This window comes from Prionailurus bengalensis, chromosome D1 (genome assembly GCF_016509475.1).
Source record: "Prionailurus bengalensis isolate Pbe53 chromosome D1, Fcat_Pben_1.1_paternal_pri, whole genome shotgun sequence".
Lineage (NCBI taxonomy): Eukaryota > Metazoa > Chordata > Mammalia > Carnivora > Felidae > Prionailurus > Prionailurus bengalensis.
In genome coordinates, this window is record NC_057346.1 from 22391010 (window position 1) to 22413049 (window position 22040).

General features: G+C 49.5%; 1 protein-coding gene across 7 annotated transcripts in view; it reads left to right on the forward strand.

Annotated features, from left to right (window-relative positions):
• PKNOX2 (PBX/knotted 1 homeobox 2) overlaps positions 1 to 22040 on the forward strand; it is a 282991-nt gene that overhangs the window by 215945 nt on the left and 45006 nt on the right. For all 7 annotated transcript variants that reach the window (XM_043579737.1, XM_043579736.1, XM_043579735.1 and 4 more), the window contains 2 exons: positions 3101 to 3240; positions 20381 to 20552. In XM_043579737.1, the coding sequence (XP_043435672.1) occupies positions 3101 to 3240; positions 20381 to 20552 (312 nt within the window). The remainder of the gene's footprint in view (positions 1 to 3100; positions 3241 to 20380; positions 20553 to 22040) is intronic.

Sequence of the window (22040 nt, forward strand, 5' to 3'; positions counted from 1 at the left end):
TGTGATACAGATTGAGTGCATTGTTTTGTCGTTTGACCCTTTGGGAGCACGCAGAGCAAAGCTGATGTAATCGAATCCCTTGTGCCGATATTCAAAGGGTGCTCTCGTGTCTCATCTCCCCTGTCCCTCAAATCTTCCTTACATATCTCAGATTCAAATATTCCTCCCACGACACAGTGCAGAATGCCTCCACCAGCCTGATCTATCCTCTGAGTGCATTCTCCTCCACTGGTTTCAGCAGAGACGAATGAGACTAGAGGCTTTATGTGAGTCATGCTTCTGTTAATGCATCCTCAGATAGCGTCAGGTTAGGTTGCTTGTCTTGGTTTTTTTTGACAGACACATTACACTTTGGATGTATGAGCCTTCTGTCAACTCAAACACTGCTGTTAAACCGTGTCTCTCCTGTTCTGCACTTATATTATTGATTTTTTTTTTTTTTTTTTTGGCTCAAGTGTTAAAAGTGTTACATTCCAACTTAGTAGATGCAAATTAATCTCATTAGACTTAGCCTGTGGCCAAAATCTGTAAAGATCTTTTGGATCTCAGTCTCATGTCACCTATAAATTTGCTGAGCATTTCTTCAGACACCCTCTAAATCACCAATAAAAATATTGAAAAAGAGGGCTAAGGAGAAAGCAGGTGGCACTATCCTAGAAGCCTTCCTCAAGCAGACATCTATCCTTTAAATGTCATCCTCTGGGTATAGCTTACTAATCCACACAGTTGTCCACCGGTCACAGCTCTCAGTGTCTTCCTCAAGGGTGTCATGGTGTCATGGGAGGTGCCTTGTTGAGGTCATTGACATGTCTGTATGTTTTCCTTACCTGCCAGCATAGTCATTATGTTAAATCCAGAAACTGAGTTCCATGAGAACAGGCACTCATCCTCAGGACCTCAGTGCCTACCTAGCACGGTGCCAAGGACGTTGCCAACAACTCAGGAAATATTTGAAGAAATGACTGCTTACATTAGTGGATGAAAGAAACTGGCCCAGATCAAAGCGAAGATTAGCAGTATTTAGTTTTTCTGATTCCACCTTCTTTCTCTATTTTGAAAACTGGAACATTTGTTTCTACTTTCATCCTTATAGCACCTCTTTAATACTTATGGATCCTAGGGGCGCCTGGGTGGCTCAGTCAGTTAAGCATCTGACTTTGGCTCAGGTCATGATCCTGCGGTTCGTGGGTTCAAGCCCACGTCTGAGCTGTCAGCACAGAGCCTGGAGCCTGCTTCGGATTCTGTGTCTCCCTCTCTCTCTCTGCCCCTCCCTGATTCATGCTCTGTTTGTCTCTCTCTCAAAAATAAATAAACATTAAAAAAAAAACACTCCTAATAATGCTATGTGAACTTAAAAAAAAAATACTTATGGATCCTAAAATGACATCAAATGGCTTACTGATGAGAAAATAAGAGTTCAGGAAAAACAACGGATTTGCCCAAGGTCAAAGGCTAATAATGGGAGACAGCAGGATTCAAGCCATTGTCTGCTGGCTTAAAGGTATCAGGATGCTATGTCTAGCCTCTGATGCTGAGTTTGGGTGAGTCCCCCCAGTTCAGCCAACAATGAGAAGGGTGTTTCTTCCTAACAAAAAATGATGGGGAGCCAGTACAATAAAGCAGATATGTGTCTTTTAAGACATGAAAGATCTCATTCACCACCTGTCATTCATTAATTCATTGATTCAACAAATATTTATTGAGTATCTACCAGTGCCAGGCTATGCTGGGCCCTAGAAGTACAACTGCTAATCAAGCCCTCTTTGAGCTTAAGTTAGTTGGGAGTGGAAGAGAAAATCACTAAGCAAGTAGATATATAGTATCTGATCATAGAAAGGCCTATGGAATGAAGCAGAGTATGGGCATAGGAGGGACAGAGGGGCTCTATTTCACTCTGAAGACGTGACATCCAAGCAGAGATCTTGAGAAAATGAGACAGCAAAAGCAAATGTCTTGGGGATAGCAACAGCATTAGCAACGATGTGCCTGTGTTGACAGGAGAACTATACTTTTTCTTCCAAAAAGCAGGGACCTAGATCATATGATGAGTATTCCAGCTATAAAACATCTGATTCTTTTAAGATGTAGTCATTCATTCATTCATTCATTCATTCATTTTCTCAACAAAGGCTAAGCACATACTCTGTGTCAATTGGATGCTATGGATGAAGGTGTAAACAAGGCTTCAGTGGGGAAGTCAGACAAGTGTATCAGGCCCAACAACACTGGTGCTATGGACAGGCTGGCAGAAAAGAATAGTTGAGGCATGTCACCATTCATGACATTTTAGGGATCCATTTTACTAGAGAGAATATATTATAAAAGCATTAAACTCTGTAAGGGTGGTTATCAAAAAAATGTAAGCCATCTCATAGTTTCTTAAAATTTTATATAGAAAGCCCAACATATAACATTAAAAGGAGTCGCTCTGATTGGCACAAAATTTGGGGCCTGGGGATACCTTCAAAAACATTACATAGGACGAAAATCACGGCCCTAAATATTTGTTACGGCTGAGAACAAAAATCTGTCCAGTGTCCACTAAAACCTGCTTATCTCCAAACACCCAGGTAGACCAAATTTGGGGACCCATTCAATGATCAATCAAAGCCATTAAAACAGTTACTCCTGTCTTGGGTTAAACGGAGTAAACTTCCACCCAAATGAGAACTGATTCAGCTATTTTTTTTTTTCCTGCTCTTCAAAGTCATGAAATCAACTTACTACTGCCCAGTCCAGCCCAAATGACTCATAAGCACAATTTAAAGGGTTCATCATTTTGGCTTTTTCTGCTTCTTGGCAGAGGTCACCACCCTAATTTGCATTAAGGAGAATCAGTCGTCTCTTCTAAAGAGTGCCGGTGCACCACCTGGTTTTGTAGGCTCCTAAATTATTCTCTAAAATGTTCTCACCTAGGGAATGCTTCCTTCTCACTGTGGCACGCAAACAAATGGATGCTGGTTGCACACCCACCGTTCCCTTGCCCACCTTCTCTTGTTCACACACACGCCACAGGCCAGGGCGGGCCTCCCAATTCCAGCTGGGGAACCGGCTGTCCTGGCCATACTAACCTGTCCCCTTCCCTTTTTTCTCTCTGCAGATGACAGCAACTGCTCAGGCACCCTCTAAGACCCAGGCTGTCCACATCTCCGCACCCTCAGCTGCTGCCAGTACGCCTGTGCCCAGTGCCCCCATTGACCCCCAGGCCCAGCTGGAAGCTGACAAGCGAGCTGTGTACAGGTAGGAGACACTTCAGCTGTGTTGAAAGCCCCCGCCCCAGTCAGCCTCCGGCCCAGCTCAGCCCTGGGAGAAGAGAATGCAGGCCAGTGGGTGGGTGCATAAAGACAATGCCCAACAGCTGCTCTCACTGTCTTCTCTCTCAAATCCATCTGGACATCCCTCAGCTGGCCCATGTGGATTGACGCTAGCTTCCTGGGATTGTCTGGTGAGGGCCAAGAGGGCCCGGGCAGCATCTTCCTGGAGGATCCTTTTCTCATCCCAGCTGGGGATTGAGCCCTCTTGAGCATCAGAAACCCTCCGCTCAGCAAACTGCCACCTTGAGAGGCTCTCCTTGCGTGTCCGCCATTGTGCCTTCACTCCAGCAAGCCCAGGGGACATCTGCTGGTCCCGTCTAGGACTTGGCATTACACAAACTTTAATATGCCTGAAAATCACTGGGAGAGCTTATTAAAACCCGTATTTCTGGGCTCCATGCTCAGAAATGCTGAATCAGTAGGTCAAGCTATAGGAAGAGGAATATGAATTTTTAAAAAGCATTCCAGGTAGATCTAATGCAGCAGGTCCTTTTTTGATCCATGATTGTCTTTGTTTCGTAGCAAGAGGCGTGGTGTGTGGCTGCGTATGTTCTGGCACCCTCCTTCCAGAGGGGGAGTGTGCTGAGAGCCGGCAGCTGAGAGCAGGGCCAGGCCCTGAATGTTGCGGAGGCTGGGAGGGGCCCAGGGCCTGTCTGGTTTGTCCATGTGGTTGAGAAGATGCAGTCCTCTGAGAGCCACCCTGGCAGGGATGTTAGTCATTGTCTTTCTGTGGGGCGCCCACAAGGCTAGAAAAGACGCCCGAGTCAGCACTCAATATGGAGGTGACACCCTAGCGCATGCTCACTTGTGTGAGCACATACATTCACGTGTACCAGCAAACGCGTCTTACCTGTGTCTGGACACACACTGCAGCAGGTGCCGGTATCGTCACATGGGGAACAATCCAGCCAAGATGAATGGGAAGAAGATTGATTCCTTCCTCACTCCTCCCCACGGTGACAATGCTTTTATGGTAATGGTGGTAATTATTGCTGTTATTATCATTACCACTGGCATTATTTTTAGTTACTCAGATGAGCCGAGTGCCTCTAATGCCAACACGGAGTCCAGAGCAGTGAGCCCTGATCCATAGGTCCCGCCACGAGGGTCTTTCCCAGCCTTGCTGGAAGAATAAATCACCATGCCTGTGCCCCGCTCTGCCCAGTGCACTGGCCAGGCCCTGCTGCCTGCCGGGAAAGAACTCTGCTTTGGACCCCAAAGAACTCCCACATCTGGTCATGGTACCTGTTAGAGAGACTGGACACTCCTGTCCTCCTGTCTCTCCTTCCTTCACACTCTTGTATTGAACCCTTACTATTAATATGTGGAGGCGCTGAGCTGGACTCCCAGCGAAAGAGGGTAAACTATCAAAGCAAACGCATCTCTGTTCCCCATCTCTCCGGGAACAGATAGATAGGCAGATGAGAAACCAACACAGTGTGGTCAGAGCTTTAACAGAGAAGGCTTTACCGAGGAGACAATATTTGAGCTTGATCTTAAAGGCTGGTGAGAGAGTCCACCAGGAGAAATGGGCTGGAGTAGAGCCTTCCAGACAGAGCAGAACCTCTGTGCTCCCAGAATGGCCAGTGGCCAGAGCATCTGGGTGTGGGGAGATGAGGCTTCACAACCACCTGGAAATTAAACTTCGAGGTGGGCTTGTGCTTTTGGGGTGAACATGAGAAGGGAGAGTACCATGGCGTCTGAAAACCACCTGATGGTCTGATGGCTTGGGGGTTAGAGCCATCATACTCCATGTAGATCATTGCTACCCATAGTATGGCCCAGGGGCTAACAGCACTGTATCCCCTGGGAGTTCTTGAGAGACGCAGACTCTTGGTCCCACTCACACCACGTGATCTGTGTGCATCATCCTGGGCACCTTCACAGACAGGGGACCTGTGGTGAGCACAGATCATAGTCTAGAAAGACCCCTGGTTCGTGATACAACAGAAAGTTTCTGGACACCCAGGCTTGAGTCCCAGCTCCTTTTGTGTACTAATCTCCGTGAGCTTGAGTTTCATGACAGAAGCTAACCAGTAGGTTCAGTAAGATTGTTGAGACAGCTCATGTAAGCACCTGGTGCTGTGGCCCTTCCCAAGATCTCAGGCTCATTTCCCACCCAGGCCAACCTGCAGGAGATGTGGGTCACCTCTCCCGTGGGAGCTGTTCATCATGATGTCACTTGAAACATAAAAGCCCAGACGGTCCTCCAACCAACGCTTCTTCCTGCTCACCTTCACACCTGAGCTTTACCTTCTCCCACCGGGCTGAACCCTCAGCAGCCCTCAGCCTTTGCCCAAATTGTCTCTGCAGCTGTCTGACCGTGAAGAAGGAATCCCAGGTTGGTTGCCACCAATTGCCCAGACAAACATGGCCACCCGGCATCTCAGGACAACCAAGAGAGCTGACACCAGCACCTTCCCCCGGCTTTTCTCCGCAGTCCCTCCTGCCCAGGGGCCCGGGGTTTTCTCCCACAACCACACCTCTCCCATTAATACCAGCTGTTCTCTCTACAGCCATTGCAGGATGACCGGGGAGGGAGCTCAGCCTCCTGAAGGGTCGGGTAATTTTAATTAGATTTGCCTGCCTTGGGGCAGCCTGGCTGCTCCAAAGCACATCAGGGAGTCAGCATTTTATGTCAATAAATGTAACAAGACTTTTCAATTCAGATTAGTGCCCAGCGCCGACTTCTGGGAGACCCCACTGTGGCCCCTCCCAAAACCACAGATGAAGGAAGGGTGGAGGGAGCCCCTTTCTGACCAGGCCCCTGCAGGGTGGCAGGGGGACAGTGTGACAAAAAGGAGGGGTGTGCCTGTGAGCCCTTGGAGCGTCCAATGCCCCTGAGGTTCTATTTGTGTATAAGGACGTGTTAATGAAATGTATTGGTTCCTTCTGATGTGGAAAGTGTGTGCGTGTGTGTGTGTGTGTGTGTGTGTGCGCGTGCGCGTGTAGTGGGGGAGAGGGGAGGCAGTCTGTCTTTAATTGGATCATACCAGAGCATCATCTGGGCTAATCAGCAAGGCAACCAGGAGCTCCCGCTCAGATTAATGATTGCAGTCTAATCCGAGCAGATCCCATGATTGGATGCACATCGTGGGTAATTGTGTTTGTGGCCCAAGAACAGTGCTGAGAGGGGGTCTGAGGAGGGGAGGCCCTGTACAGTGAGGACCACCGCAGGTTTGGACCTAGCTCAGTTCTCCCCTTCCCTAGTCCCCCACCTCAGCCCTGGGACTTACACCCAAGACGTTCAAACTTAGCTTGGACCGCCCCACTCCACCCCTCCATGCGGATGGACAGTGTTAGGTGCTGTCCAGAACCTGGTGGTTAGATGGCCAGGCGTGCAGAGATAGGGCCAGGAGGGTGGGGTTAATCCAGCTTTCACTCTCCCTCCTCCCCTCCAGTCTCCTTCGCTCCCCTTTGAAGTGAGTGGGTTCCCATGGAAACCATGATGTCCTGGGGAGCAAGCAGAGTGGCAGAGAGCTAGGCCTGGCCAGGTGCGAGGTGGGGAGGAGGTCGGCTTTGCTGAGAAAGCTCTGCTAAGGCTAAGGTGCTGGTTCTCTCCCACAAGGCTGAAAAGCTCTCCAAGAACTGGGGAAGGGGCTCACCCAGTGCAGAAGTTACCTGCTATTGATAGGAAATGCCAGGCTGCAGGCTTGAGCAGTGAGGAAGTGGCAGGGGCAGGGTGCTTTGCTTCTGCACTTAAAATGCTGGAGAATCGAGATGCTGTGCAGGTGGAGAGGGTGGCTGACTGCTACCCACCCCCCCCCACACACACACACCCCGTATTTCTCCTCTGTGGCATGGCTCACAATTAAGTTGATTTCATCAACGGTATTTCTGTTTCCCCCACTAGATGGTTAACTCCATGAGGGCAGGGTCTATGTCTGTTTTATTCATCGACCTATCCCTGGCGCCCCATCCCATACCTTAGAGTCAGCAGCTTGGACAGAGTGTGTACTAGAGCTTGTTGAATGGGTTGATTAACTCAGGCGAGGCAGCACCTCATAAATACACCACAGTTCTAGGCTGGTGTGCTGGCTTATCGGGGGCGAGGCGATACAGAGCCCTGGTTCGTAGCATTTGCTGAATTCCACTGTGTAAATGCTCCCACCAGGGCCCACTTCAAACTACCAACACGATACCACTGACTAGAGTTGCAAAGAGGGGCTCCCATCTGGCTCTTGCCTGCCTCAAGTACAACCCCCATACAGGTAGGCAAGTTACAGGCCCACAGTCTCTGATTTTAAACAGGTCGATACATCTTATAACCAATTCTTTGGAATGGTTTTATTTTTATTCATACCTTTAGCCACGAGCCCACACTTCTCTGTTGTCCTCATGGGCCTGTGCGGTCTACTCCTGGGTTCTAAATTTGAAATGTTCTCTCTTAATGAATTAACTACTTCACACAGTGCCCAGCACGAAGTAGGTGTTTGCAATTGTGATTTTTCACCGTTAACCCTGAGGCAGTGAATTTTCTCCTTCCTAGTTTCTACCCAGCACCGTCGTCTCTTCCCATCTGCTTGAGCAAAGCCCTGCCTTCACCCCCACACTCCCATCTTCTCCAAGTGGATTCCAGGCCCTTCCTGGTTTACCCATTAACAAAAATTCCTTCCTGGAAGCTTCAGAAACCCTGCATCAAACCAGGCTTCACCTCCTCTGCAGTGTCCCAGCTTCGAGAATCTTGACCTTGCCCTGTGGTGCTTCCAGGTCTTCAGGACAGCTCCATCCCCCTCCTCAACCACAGACTCAGAACTTCTAACCCGTGCGTGACTACCCCCGAGCAGCTCATGCTGGACTCCATCTCTAGTTCAGTAAGAGCAATACACATTTCTAAAGCCCTGTCTGTGCTCCACTTCTTCCAGCCTCCTCCAGACCGGGTCCCTCTAGAATGCACACTCACTTGGGGAAGGATCGGAACAGCGCAGTGGCAGCGTTCGGATCGCTCTATTGTAAGAGACCATCCTTGTAAAGGTCACTGAGGCTCCGGGCTTGGTCCTGGCAGCCCTGGAGTTAGAGGTGTAAATGCAGGAGAATGGCCATGCTGGGCCGTGCCACGAGCCCTAGAAATAGAGTTGGTGATCACTAGCTTTGTCACCTTGGGTGAGTTAATCTCTCCGAGCCTCTGTTTTCTCAACTGTAAAAAAGAAAATAGTAATAGCTAGACTAAAATTAGAGAATACGGGATAATACCTGACACACAGATCAGTGTTTGCTGCGTGGGGTGGGGATGGGGTGAGATTGTTTGAAGCAAGAGGGGCCAGCATGTGTCCCCATGGCGTGTTCAGGATGGGAAGCGGTCTGGTGCATTCAGCGGGGTGGAATTCGGGGTTAGGAAATGGGCCTTTACATTTAGATCACCTGCGTTTACATTCTGGCACCGCCCTTGGCACTAAGCCTTTCTGGGCCTCGATTTCCTCATCTGTAAAACGGTATTATCTCTTCATCGGGGTTGTTGTGAGGAATCCATGAGAGAATGCACATTACGTATTTAGTAAAGAATCCCGCATTTGGGGAGTTCTCTGTAGATGTTAGCGGCTGTCAGATGTTTGGGGAAACGCAAGCAGGGGTTGGTCAGGCCAGAAGATGCTAGAAATGCTGAGAGGCGAGGCAGCCAGAGGCAGGACTGGAAAGGACCCCCCAGTCAAGAGGTGTCTATCTTGCAATTCAGTTAAATGTGTAGTGAGCTCTGCTATGTGTCAAGCGTCGTGTTAAGTTCCAAGAGGGGTTTTGAATAAAGAAGAGCCAGTCCAGGGAGTAGGAGAAAGATAGACATAGAGAGCGGCTCTAATAGAAACTTGGCACATAGTATGGACTCAAAAAGTAGTTGTGGAATTGACTGCGAGCCTTCTGACCACAGTGCAGTGTGGGAGAGTTGCACTGCTTTTCCCCAGGGAGGTGAAACCCAGGGGGAATGATAGCTGAGCTGGTAAATGGGGTGGGAGGGACCCCCGAGGGTTGGGGGCTGGACAGAGGGGCTGGGTCCTCTTGTGACTGTCCTCCTTAGCAGCTGCCTGGCCAGGAAGGACCCTGGGAACTGGCACGTCCTGATGAAGTGTTTTTGAGGGAAGGCTTCCACCTTGTGACCAAAGGGTGTCCTGGCTCCAGTGAGTTGACCCTGGGGCTTAACCCTATGCCTTCCCTGGCACTGTGCTTGGTCATTTCCGGAATGTGCTGGGCGAGGTGGCCTGAGAAAGATGTGGGAGAAGTTCAGCCATTCCAAGCAGAAAAGTCAGGGCCAGATGCTTCAGGCTAGGGCTTCTAGACTAGATGCCGGGAGCAGATGTTCCTGGCTGCATTCTGGGCTGGGCTCTCTGGGCTGGGGGCTCCAGCCGACTCCCTGCTCTTGGAAGCAGTTGGATTCACTGGCATCAGAGATAACATTTCAGTTGTTGACTATAGTCAGGGGAGCTATCCTGTTGGAGCCATAATCTGAAAGTAAAACCATGCTCAGTTCTCCCCGGGCACCAGGCAAAGCCTGTTCTCGGCCCCTCCTGCCGGCATCTGGAGGGCCCCCAGCCCACGCACGGCCTCTGCACATGCTGTTGGCAGGCACGGGGGCTGCAGCTGTCTGGTCCAGGGAGCAGGTGTGCCGTGTTGAGAGGCAGTGTGGATCCTGCTGCTTCCATAGCTCACCGGCCTGGCCCAGGCACAGCCGAGAAGTCCAGGTACCCCACCAAGATAAGGCACGCTGATAAGATATGAAGAGCCTGGAACCCACCGACTTTTATCCTCACAAGGTTGTGTTAGGATTAAAGGAGATAACCAGTGCTAACAGCCGACAGTGCTTGCCACGTAGAAGGCTCACGGTGAACGGTGGCTGCATTTGTGAGTAGTTACTGTGATACGTACTAGACTGGATCTGTCCCTCGTTTAAGGGGGAAGATAGCCAGCAATTGGGCCTCCTGCTGCTGTGAACCAGGTGGAGTAGAATAGGAGGAGGGCCGGCAGGCTGGGGCTTTGAGGGCTCATGTGGCCAGGGGCTTCTCACCAGGGCTGGACTGAGCCGATTTTGCCCTTCTTTTAAATTTTTAAAAAACGTCGGGGGCGCCTGGGTGGCTCTGTTGGTTGAGCGTCCGACTTCGGCTCAGGTCACAAGCTCATGGTTTGTGAGTTCGAGCCCCGCGTCCGGCTCTGTGCTATCAGCTCGGAGCCTGGAGCCTGCTAAGGATTCTGTGTCTCCCTCTCTCTGCCCCTCCCCCACTTGTGCTCTGTCTCTCTCTGTCTCTCAAAAATAAATAAATGTAAAAAAAATTTTTAAAAAAATTTTTAATGTTTATTTATTTATTTTGAGAGAGAACGTGAGTAAGCAGGGGCGAGGAGCAGAGGGAGAGGGAGAAAGAGAATCCCAAGCAGACTCTGTGCAGAGCATGGAGCTCGATCCCAAGAACCATGAGATTGTGACCCGAGCCGAAGTCAAGAGTAGGATGCTCAAGTGACTGAGCCACCCAGGCGCCCGTTGCCTTTCTTTTAACCATGACGCCACTCTCAGATTTTCTGAAGCTCTAGTCCATTTCGTGGTCAGGTGGAGAGAACATAAGACTAAGCCTTCAGTCTCAATTCTTACTCTACCATTGGGCAAATCATTTAACCTCTTTAGATAAGCTTGTCCTACCTCACATGGTAGGCATCAGATGAGAAACTGAAAGAGCTGTAAAAATGTGGAAGCCCTCTCCAAACACACAGAAGTATTATTATCATGAGAGAAGATTCTTTTGGAAACTCCTTTGATAAGATGGAGATTCTCTTGTGCTGCAGTGATCTTGATGCTCGAAGGGTAAACATGGCAGGTCAGTTCTGTGACCCCAAAGACACATATGACTCAAGGACAGAAGAGAAAAAGAGAGAAAGGGGGGAGGAGGAAGTGATTCCGATAATGGTTCAAAAATAACAGATAGGAGGGGGGGAGTGCAAAATTTGGAGTTTGGATTCCCAGATTTAAATCTCAACTCAGCCACTTACTAGCTTAATATCATTACTTCACCACAGTTTGCTAATTGGTGCAATGGGAATAAGAATATTGAGCATTTGAATGCAATAAGCACATGGAAACACTTTGTAACTTACAGAGGGCCACAAAGTGTGTGTGTGTGTGTGTGTGTTTAGTCATTGCCAGTGACCAAGGCAGAATGGACAGAGCGCCTTCCCCACAACACCCCTTCCCTTAGACTTTGTATGCTTGCTGGAGATCAATCTCTGGTGACTTGGACAGAAACTCTGACTGCTTCTCACTAGCTAACCTTGGGCAAGACACTTCCCTTTTCTGTGCCTGAGTCACCTCTCCGTAAAACGAAAGGGTTGAACATGGGATCCCCACAGATCTCAACTTTTAGGTGGTTTGTATTCCTGCCCTTGCAGACTAGCCTTTGTTGAGATTTCACATTTGTTATTATTATTATTTTTATTTTTAATGTGCCAGAAGGCAGGGGTGTGGGAGGTGGTGTCACGAAGGGATGGGGACGTAGCCGACTGTGGCCTGACCTGGGCCCCACCCTTGCCAAGAATGGACCTATCCGCCCACCTGGGGGAGGAGAGCCTGTTGGAGCCCAGGAGCCCTAGCAGATGCGATTCCAATTTAGCAACAAGAAGAAGTCCTCTCCAAGGCAACCCAGGCGAACACACCACCCACTAGGCAGGACTAAAAATACACCCGCATGGTTTCAACGTCACACCTGAAGTAAAAATATATCCAACCAGGAGCTGCTGGCTCGTTCTCCCCCACCCCACTCTGCTCTCTCCATCTGGTGCCTTCGAGGGGAGGAGAAATGGAGGGCTGGGTGAGCTCTTCCTTCACACTAACCCCCCTCCCTCCAGGACCCCGCCAGCCCCCACCCCACACACACCCAGCAGAGCCCAAGGAAGGCAGGTCCTTTCGTAGCCATTGTAGCTAGAAGCTGCCAGATGGCAACGTTTCATCTGAGTCTTGCTATAGAGATGGATTCTGAGCCCAAAAGAACCTTAGGATTGTGTCTTAGAACCTTCCTTCCCATAGTTCCTCTGTTCCCACTCATTAATTCACCAGATATTTATTGATCCTCTGTTGTGTGCCAGGCACTGTGCATGACCCTTGGGAATTCAAAAAGAGATCAGATGAGTTCGTGGACCAGAGCAGTTCACCACATAGTGAGGAAGACAGATCTGTGCACAAACAACTATAGTTAGTAGAATTTAATGAGTGTCATAAGGGAAATAAAAATAAATTCTTACTGGCAGTGCTTTTTTGGTTAAAAAAAAAAAAGAAGAGGTTCTGAGTTCTGATAAATTGTACGTTGCCTCTCCTCCTCCTCTTTCTGTGCCTATTTGAATTGGCACGTGGGCTTGTTTTCCCTGCCAAATGAGTCAGTGGATATGGGAATAGAAATTTATTGGAGCCGATGGTGTCAATGTTGCTCTGAATAAAAAAGGTGCCCACACACCTTTCCAGGGAAGTGGAACAAGCATTAATTGATAGCTTACTAAGTGCCAGACGCTCTACGTGTTTCTTCATTTAATCCTTACCATAACCTGCGTGGTAGGTGATGCTATCCCTGTTTTATAAAGGAGGAAACTGGGGTTCAGAAAAATTCAGTAACTTGCCCCCAAAGGCACACCCACCGTCCCACTCTGAAATCTGTGCTTATCTCACACCACGGAGCTTCTCACCCTAGAGTGTGAGTGAGGTCAAGATACAAACCCCAAAACATTTCCCAGGATGGTTCAGAGGAAGCAATGGTTTTTCTCACTGGCGAGACCCGCCAGGAAGCCGTGGCACAGTGGGTGGTATCTTGAGATGCATTCTGAAGATTATTAGAAGGACAGGCAGAGACCCAGGAACCCAGTTGAGGTGATGGGAACAGCAGGAACAAAGGCTAGTGCTAGAAGTCCAGTTTCCCTGAGTCTGTGAAGGCGGTGAGTGAAAAGACAAGGGGGCCAGAGTGCACCTGCTGTCTGTCCAACAGCACATTCTCTGCTCAGTCTGTTGAGAAAAAATACAGAAGTCTGAGGCCACACCCTGATGTACCTGGAACGTTCATCTGAGGACGTGAACTTTATTTCATTAGCCTCCGAGAGAAATTTCACTAGAGCGAAACAACACGAATACTTGTAATGGGCTTCTGCTCTGAATAGATGCCCAAGAAAAAGACAGGGGGCTGTCCTGGAAAGTGACTCCAGGGTATTGTCTATGATTCTGTGATTCTTGTGACCTCTGACCTAGGGCACTAGGAATAAAGGATCAAAATGCCAGTGCCCGGGTGGACTTTCCAGGGGGTCGAGTCTTTGGTAATTCAAGACCTGCCCTGTGTTTATGGGTGGAGACTAGGTGGGATAGCTGGAGAGTCAGCCTGGTCACTGCTGTTCCCACCTTACCCCACCTCACTGGCCAGTAGACTAATATCCTCTGCAGCAGTCAGACCCTGACCAGGCCTCTTGTCCCACTGGCTCATCACTGAAAATCTCCACCAGAAATTTTGCTCTCCTGACAATCATTCCATCCTCTGAACCGTCCATCCCTCATCCCACCCAGGCCTTGGAGGCTCTGACCTCTGTTCCCATTGGAAGACGTAGCCAGGGCTCGGGGAGGGGGGTGAGAGCCAACATTGAGCCTCCTCTGACCATCTTCCCCCTAGCTGAATGAGTCTGGACTGTGAGGTGAGGTGCAGGACAGGCCTAGGGGCTCCAAGGTCAGTGACAGGGAGAGGAGGTGGATAGCCAGGCAGGCTGCCACACACTTGGCTGGACCCATAATTGAGGTCTGCAGTCCTGGCCAAGGTCACAAGGGAAGGGATGGCTGAGAGGCTCAGAAGTGACAGAGTGGCATGACTGTGAATCACAAGGTTTATCACCCAGAAAGAGAACTCAACACTAACGTGCCTCCCTGCGTGTGACCATCCTCGCCCCCTTTCCCCCCCAGTCTGCAGTGCTCTGTTTCCATCTACATATCTATTCTCTGTCTCTTTCTCTTGTGTTCTTTGCATGTTACTTTCCCTGAAGCTCTATATTTTTACATTCCTTCTAACTTTTTCCTGCCTCTGCTTCTGTATTTCTGGTCCTCTAAGCAGAAAGAAATGTTAAAAAGTTGTGTTTGTTTGTTTGTTTTCCTAAAACCTAGGTTGTCCAAGGAGGGGAAGGAAGAGAAACAGAAAAGGGTCCAACTGTCTTTTCTTGAATCCTTTTAACAAGCTTCAGCCTTATAGGGGAACTTGAAGTTAAGTACAAGTATGCGAATTACCAAGGAAGTGGTGGTCTCCATCCCTGGAGGCCTTTAGAAGTGTTAGGGAAACCTATCAGGACAGTTTATGTTATGAATATCTGTCCTGGGGCGCCTGGGTGGCCCCGTGGATTGAGCATCCAACTTCAACTTCAGTTCATGATCTCAGAGTTCATGAGTTCGAGCCCTGCATTGGGCTCACTGCTGTTAGTGCAGAGCCCGCTTCGGATTTTCTGTCCCCCTCTCTCTCTGCCCCTTCCCCACTGGCGCGTTCTCTCTCTCTCAAAAATAAATAAATCTAAGAAAGAAAGAAAGAAAGAAAGAAAGAAAGAAAGAAAGAAAGAAAAGGAGGGAGGGAGGGAGGGAGAGAAAGGAAGGAAGGAGGGAAGGAAGAGAAAGAAAGGAAAGGAAAGGAAAGGAAAGGAAAGGAAAGGAAAGGAATGGAATGGAATGGAATGGAATGGAATGGAATGGAATGGAATGGAATAGAATAGAATAGAATAGAATAGAATAGAATAGAATAGAATAGAATAGAATAGAAGATCTGTCCTGAGGTAGAGAAGAATAAGATGGGCTATGTTGAGGCTCTCAGAAGCCTCACCTGGGAGAGGGGCAGGTTAGGGGGATTGCCTTGCCCTGAAGAAAAACCTGGGCTTGAGCGAGGGGTGGCTCAGCCTCTCTGCGGCTAGAGAGAGGGTGATGTTCACCACTGCCAAAGGGCTTCAGCCAAAATCCTGCCTTGTCTTCAATCTGGTCTCCGGGGGGCAGCCCAAACTGGGCATTGCAGGCCAGCAAATGGGTGATGTAAAAAACACGAAGGCAGAAATGTCAGAAGTAATTAAACCAAACGATGGCTTAAACCCCTGTAGAAATCAACACATCCGGTTTAATCACCTTCTTAAGCTAGCACAAGACTGCAAGTCTGTGGAGAGGGGTTCTTTATTTCTTTGGATCGTTAACAGAAACTGCATATCTTGAGCTTGATTTTGGTTCAGATGCTCCTGAGGAGAGGTGATGAGGTTGGGGGTGGGGGTAAGGACTCAGAAAAGAGAAAAGAAATAATAAAATGTTATTTGAGATCATCTCTTCTTCCCCTCTCCTCGCCATGCATCTCCCCTGCTCCTGGCTCCGTCGGCACTCACGGCTCCCCCCGCCCCCCAGCACCCAGGCAGAGGCACAGTGCTGAATGTGCTAAATTAGGCCATTAGAGAAATTCATTTCTCTTTATTAGTCTGTGTCAAATCCTTTTTATTAGTGGCTGGAAACGACCTCTCTTCTGCAGTAAAATGTCATGCCAGTTCACTCCTTTTATTTGTTCTGCACTGACGAGGCTCAAACTCTCACTGAATTAGTGCAGTGAGATTTATTTCCTCCAAATTTTGAACGGCTTAAGAGAGATTGGGGTGGAGGGGGCGGTCAGACAGGAGGCGACGGAGAGAAGAGCGGAGAAAGATCTGGGAGGGAGAAGGTGAGCTCTTATGGAGGTCAAATGTCCTCCACTCTTTGGAAATAAAGTCTAATGACCATCTTTCATATCTTGTTCATCATCATCTGGGCACTGGGGACTGGGTTTCCACATTCTTACTTCTAGCCTCTGAAGGGTATTGATCTACAATGGAACAGATCTGGACAGCATGAAGAGGAACTCCTTAAAACCCATTGTAGTTGGACAAATGGAAGTTCAGGGAGGGCCAAGAATAAAGAAGCAAATCCCACACCTAACTGGAAATCCTTCTTCCCATCCCTTGCCCGGTTCAGACAGGACCATTCATCTCCCCGGTGGCTAAGATCCCCGGCTCCCATGGTCCCTGCCCACCCCACCCCACTCCAAGCCTGCAGCAAGGGCTATTGGAACAGACTCTATTGGAAGACTTCCGGCCTCATCTCCAGCCTTCTAGGGTGATGTTGGAGGGAAGCTTAGAAGTATAGGTTAGCGCATAGTCTGGACAACTGGGAAAGGGGCCGGGAACCGGGCTGGGAACAGCCTTAGAGGAGCCCATGGCATGACTGCAGCCACGGAACCCAGCTGGGTCACCGGGAAACAGCTGGTTTCTCAGGAGGTGGTGCACAGCATCTCACCTATCCCCACACTTGAGATAGCAGGTAACAGGTAGCAGTCTGGGTTTATCGAGGGATCCAGGCAGATAGAGCATGGGAGCTACAGGCAGCCCACTGACGCTGGCTATCAGTCACAGAAAAGCTGTGGGCAAGCTCAGGTGCCATCTGAGCCCCTGGGCTCAGGGATCCAGGGATCAGAGTGAGCAGAAGCAGGAGCCTGGGGAGGGTAGGTATATAAGAAGTGTGATTTGGGAGCTGGTAGTGTGGCCCAGGCAGGGAGGGGCTGGAGAGAGGTGGCCATCCCAGTACCCATGAGGTCTGTTCTGTGCTCCAGGGGCCCCTGGTTGAATGGGGGGTTGAGGGGAGGTGGCGACAGAAAGTATGTTTCCTTCCGAGAGATAGCAAAAGCCACAGAAAACATTACACACACACACACACACACACACACACACACACACACACTCTGGGGAGATCTGACACCCGGAAGTGAGAAATTTATAAAAAGGGCCCCTGCTGTGGCTCCGCATAGAAGATGCACATTGTTCCCCGCGTGTGTGACAGTGCCTCCACCACACCTGCTTACCTCTTCAACCTCATCTCCCTCTATTCCCATCCTGCCTACCTTGCTCCACACACACTCATCTGGATTTTGTTCTAGAAATGTGCCAGGCTCATTCCTATCTTTAGTGTTTTGCTTTTTTTCCTGCTTGGAATGGCCCTCCCTCAGATCTTTGCATGACTGCCTCCCCATCATTTGAAGCTTAACTTAAATGTCACCTCCTCAGAGAGGCCTTCCCAGACTACTCTCTGCCCTGCAGGGGCAAGGACAGTGGCGAAGAACACTACTCTCCCCACCTACCCGAACTCTAGTGCTGGGAGACCATCACTGGCAGATTCCCTCCTCCCCACCCCTCATGGCATCCATGCTGTGTACACAGAACACACAATCCCCTCGCACATACCGCATACAGATAACAGAACGTGTGCACACACACTGCATACAACATGGGGCATGTGCACACTGTACTCACAGCACGCAAAATCTGAACCCCACTTTCATACACACAACCCATATGTGCACACATTCTGCATAGACGCACTGTATGGGCACACACCATAAAAACACACGGGATGGAACACTTACACAACACTCACACTCGCTCTCATTGACAGCCTACATTGAGCCCTGGTGCACACGCATGCACATGCACGCACACACAGAGACCATCCCCTCTCCATTCAGCAGCTGCCCACCCTCCCTGCAACCCGTGAGAAAGGAATGTGCAGTGACCGGCGGCTGCTGCGGGGTTGGGGCGGGGGCTGCGCCCCCAGCACCTGGCACGATGCTGCGGATTATTAGTTCCTGGTAATTTAGTGCCCTTGTACAGAGTCGATTTGTGCCTTTCATTCCTAATTGATCTAGTGGCTGTTTAAATGGCAGCAGGCATCTGTTGAGAGTAGGAAGGTTCATAAGGCGCAATAATTCATAACACCGTCTAGAATTTGCCTTTCATGTCCCTCAGCTAAACCACTGCAGGGCTCTGCTTAAATTACAGCCACTGAGGCTTTCTTTGGTATTCCACTCAGGGCCAGGAGAATCTTGCATTAAACTGGGATCAGGTTAGATTAGACTATAATATGCTGCGGTATTAGTGGCTGCAAATGAAGACTTACACTGGAGTTTAACCCCTTCACCTGGTTTTCTCTTTGTCTTCAGCCAGATGGGTAAGCGAACCCATTGTTTTCCCTACCGGCTTCCTGCTGGAGCTGAATAGATCTTCTAGCAATTGGGGACTGCAGATGCACCATCCTTAGATATTGACCCTTTTTTCCTCTCCAAACTGTAACCTAGGCTGCACTCTGGGGATCCAGATGTTTACGCATCAGCTCCCAAAACAAGGGTCGGGAGATGGTGTCTAGAGACAGGCGGCCATGCCAAGCAGCTCATAGGAGGCAGGAATTTATGTCTCCTCATCCCCCCACTGCCCCTGAGCCTGAGTAGAATGACTAGTAGGTGTAGGTATGAGTGTAGATGGAACTAAGCACCTTCTGTCTTTTTGCCCAGAATTATTGAATCCCAATACGGGCTGTGAGGGGTTCCCCCATCTACATACAAACACTGTATAGGCTGGATATTCAGTCTTTCTCTTGGTGTGTTCATAGTGTACTGGAAGGAAAAAAGCATGATCTTTTTTCCTTTTCAAGACTTACTGTGTTCTCCAGTATGGTAGCCACTAGCCACATGCGACTAGTTACATTAAAATTGCTAAAGTTAAATAAATTTAAAATTCAGTGTTGCAAGCACCACAGTCATATTTCAAGTGTCTGTTGGCTTCAGTCATTAGTGGCTACCATATTGGACAGAAGAGATTCTAGACCATTCCCATCAGTGCAGAAAGTTCTATCAGACAACACTGACTAGAATATCCCTGTTGGCAGAGGCCTGGGAGCCAAGCTCAACATACATACTTCCTCCTCTCCCAGCAAGCAGGGCTTAATCAAAAAGAAAAGAGCTAGATTGTGTGGTCCCAAGGGACTGAGGAGAGCCCAGAGAGGGATGGACAGATGCTTTCTTTGGAATCATAGTGGAAGGGAATGAGGCTGCAGGCTCCAGGGTCAACAATCTGTGCAAACACATGCACGCTTGCCGGGATGCTAAGACCTGATTGTTCACACATGCTGCAGGGAAACAAGAACGATATGCACTTATAAGTACAAATGGCACACACACATACAATATGCAACAAGTATGTATTGGGATCCACATACCTCTTCTAGACTCGGGACACCCAGTGATGAATAAGGTGGGCTTGGTTCCTCCCTCATATAGCTCGAAGTCTGGTGAGGAAGGCAGATAATAAAACAAACAGCTCAGAGAGCCATCAGCGTAGGTCAGGGGCAGGGGCAGTGAAGGAAGCTTCCCAGAGTTGGTGATGTCTAAGCTAAGACCCTTAGAGCCAGTCAGGTAGGCACTTCAGCTTACATAATACATCACAGAACGATGCCCACACACCCCATACTCACACTCACACTGTCTTCATTTGCCGATTCGTCATCAGTCACCAAATATTTAGTAAGTGCCTGCTATGAGCATGTGGGGCAAGGTCCTAAGGATACAATGATTGTTATGACAGGGGCAATCTTGGAAGAAAACAGTGATGCAGATAATCATCGAATCACGGTTGTGCTTAGTGTACGACGATAGAAAGGTGCAGGGAGATGTTATACATGTAACTGGGGTGTCTGATCTAAACTGAGTCAGTCAGCAGACTCTGGACAGGTGGAGATACCCGCCCACCACGTGTGGGACGAATATTCCAGCTCACACATATCCCCCTGCATACACTTGCAGACACACAGGTGTGCACATCTGTGGCCCTCAGCTGGCTCCAGACAGCCACGAATGGGTCTGTGACCAAGCACTACCGCTCATACCCAGGACTCTTCTGGATACTTCCTACATCTCCGTCCCGGGTTGACCCTGACCCAGAAATGGACACTTATTTCTTTGAAATAAGTTATACCCATCATCTCTCACCAAATATCCATGCAGCTTATCTGACCAAAGAGAAGCGTTAGGCACCCAGTGGGGAGGAACGGAGCCCTCTAAGGCCCCAGCAACGAGGAGACTGGATCCTTCCGTGCCAGGGTATGAAGTGCTGTCATCCAGGCTGGCGTGGGGACTCGGGATGTTCTTAAGAAGTAGGACCTTGGGAGAAGGAGTGAGGGGAATGTGGGAAAGGGGCCCTGGTGGCTTCTGAGCCCAGCCAGCAGCGGGTCTCTGCGTGTGCGCATGTGTGAGTTCTTGATGTCCCCGCAGGCACCCTCTTTTCCCGCTCCTGACGCTGCTGTTTGAGAAATGTGAGCAGGCCACCCAGGGCTCTGAGTGCATCACCTCCGCCAGCTTTGATGTGGACATCGAGAACTTTGTCCACCAGCAGGAGCAGGAGCACAAAGCCTTCTTCAGCGATGACCCAGAACTGGACAATCTGGTAAAGACCCTCCGACCCCCACCCTGGCTAGGGTCTTCCTACCCTCTGACCCCTCTAAATGCCCTAGAAATGGTCCTTTTATTCCTTCATCCATCCCACAGAAAATTTGGGGTGCCCACTCTGGGGCAGGCACTAGATGCCCCCATCTAGCAGCTGAGAACCGTTTCTGGTTCCTTGAACCAAGATTTGCATGCCCGGGTCTTGCTGCCAGCGGCCTTTTCTTCTCTGCTCACTGCGGCACCAACATCCCACTACCCAGCACTCCTTGCAGCATGGACAGGAGGGAAGGAGAGGCATGGGAGCCAGAAGGTCTGGGGTAGCTGCTCTGAGGACTGGAGTCCCAGCATGTTAGTGAATCTGCCTTGGGCTGCCCCCAGACGAGTTGATGGCTGGTGTGCTACAGTGTGGAGGATGAGGGCGACAGGCATATTCAAACACATCAACAGAGAAAAAGAGCTGGAGACACAGTCATGTTGAGAAGGCCAGCAGATGTCCTGTCCATCTGAGGGACACAGACCAGGCTCGTAAACCCAGTTTATCATCCAGATCATCACTACAGGGTTTTTTTTTTAATACACATTCCTGGGCCCCACCACCTGGGCACTGTGATTCAGTAAGTTTGGTAGGGGCCTGTGAATCTACATTTTGAAGCTTCCCAGGAAACTGCAATCAACAATATTTGATAACCACTACTATAGGTGACATCTGAAATTCTCTTCTCCCCTGGGAATCCTGCAGGGAGAGAGAGAGACACAGAGAGAGAGAGAGAGAGAGAGAGAGAGAGAGAGAGAGAGAGAAACTGCTCTGTCCAGTCATCACGATATACAGTCACCATGGAATTATTAATTATTAACCATAATTCTTGATTTTTCTGTGGGTGGATTACCCACATCATGCATGGTGAATTTGGAAACTGGGCAAAACTCTCCTCCGTAAATTGAGTGATTATAGTGCTGACCTCTTGGGTCCAGAGTTTAGCTGATACCTGGTCCCAAACACACACACACACACACACACTCAGAGCACCTACAGAACAGATTTAAGTGACTTACGTATCATTCTATGCTGTGAATTACCCACCCCACTGCTTCTCTCAAGAGTTGAACGTGATATTTTACGGAGTCCAGAAGAGCTGCCAGGAGAGAGCCCACCCTGGCCTGGAAATTCGTGAAGTGTCAGAGCAGGGCTGGCGTTTAGAGAGAGAGCACGTGCCAGAGAGTAAGCGCTTACCTGGCATCAGAAGTGCTAGTGTAGGTACCACTCTGCTCATCCCTGGCCTTCCCTCTTCCCTGGCTGGGATTGAGCAGCCATACTTCCCGGGAGCCCAGCCCACTGCCTGTCCGGTTCCTTCCAGGCTGGTCTGGCCCTACCCTGCAGCTCAGCTGATTACCATCTCAGAACTGCAGCTATGAAGCAGGTCCTTGGAACTTAGACCCACAGCAGCCAGGCAGCCAGGAGAGGAGGCGGCTCTTTCTGTGGGAGCTAGAC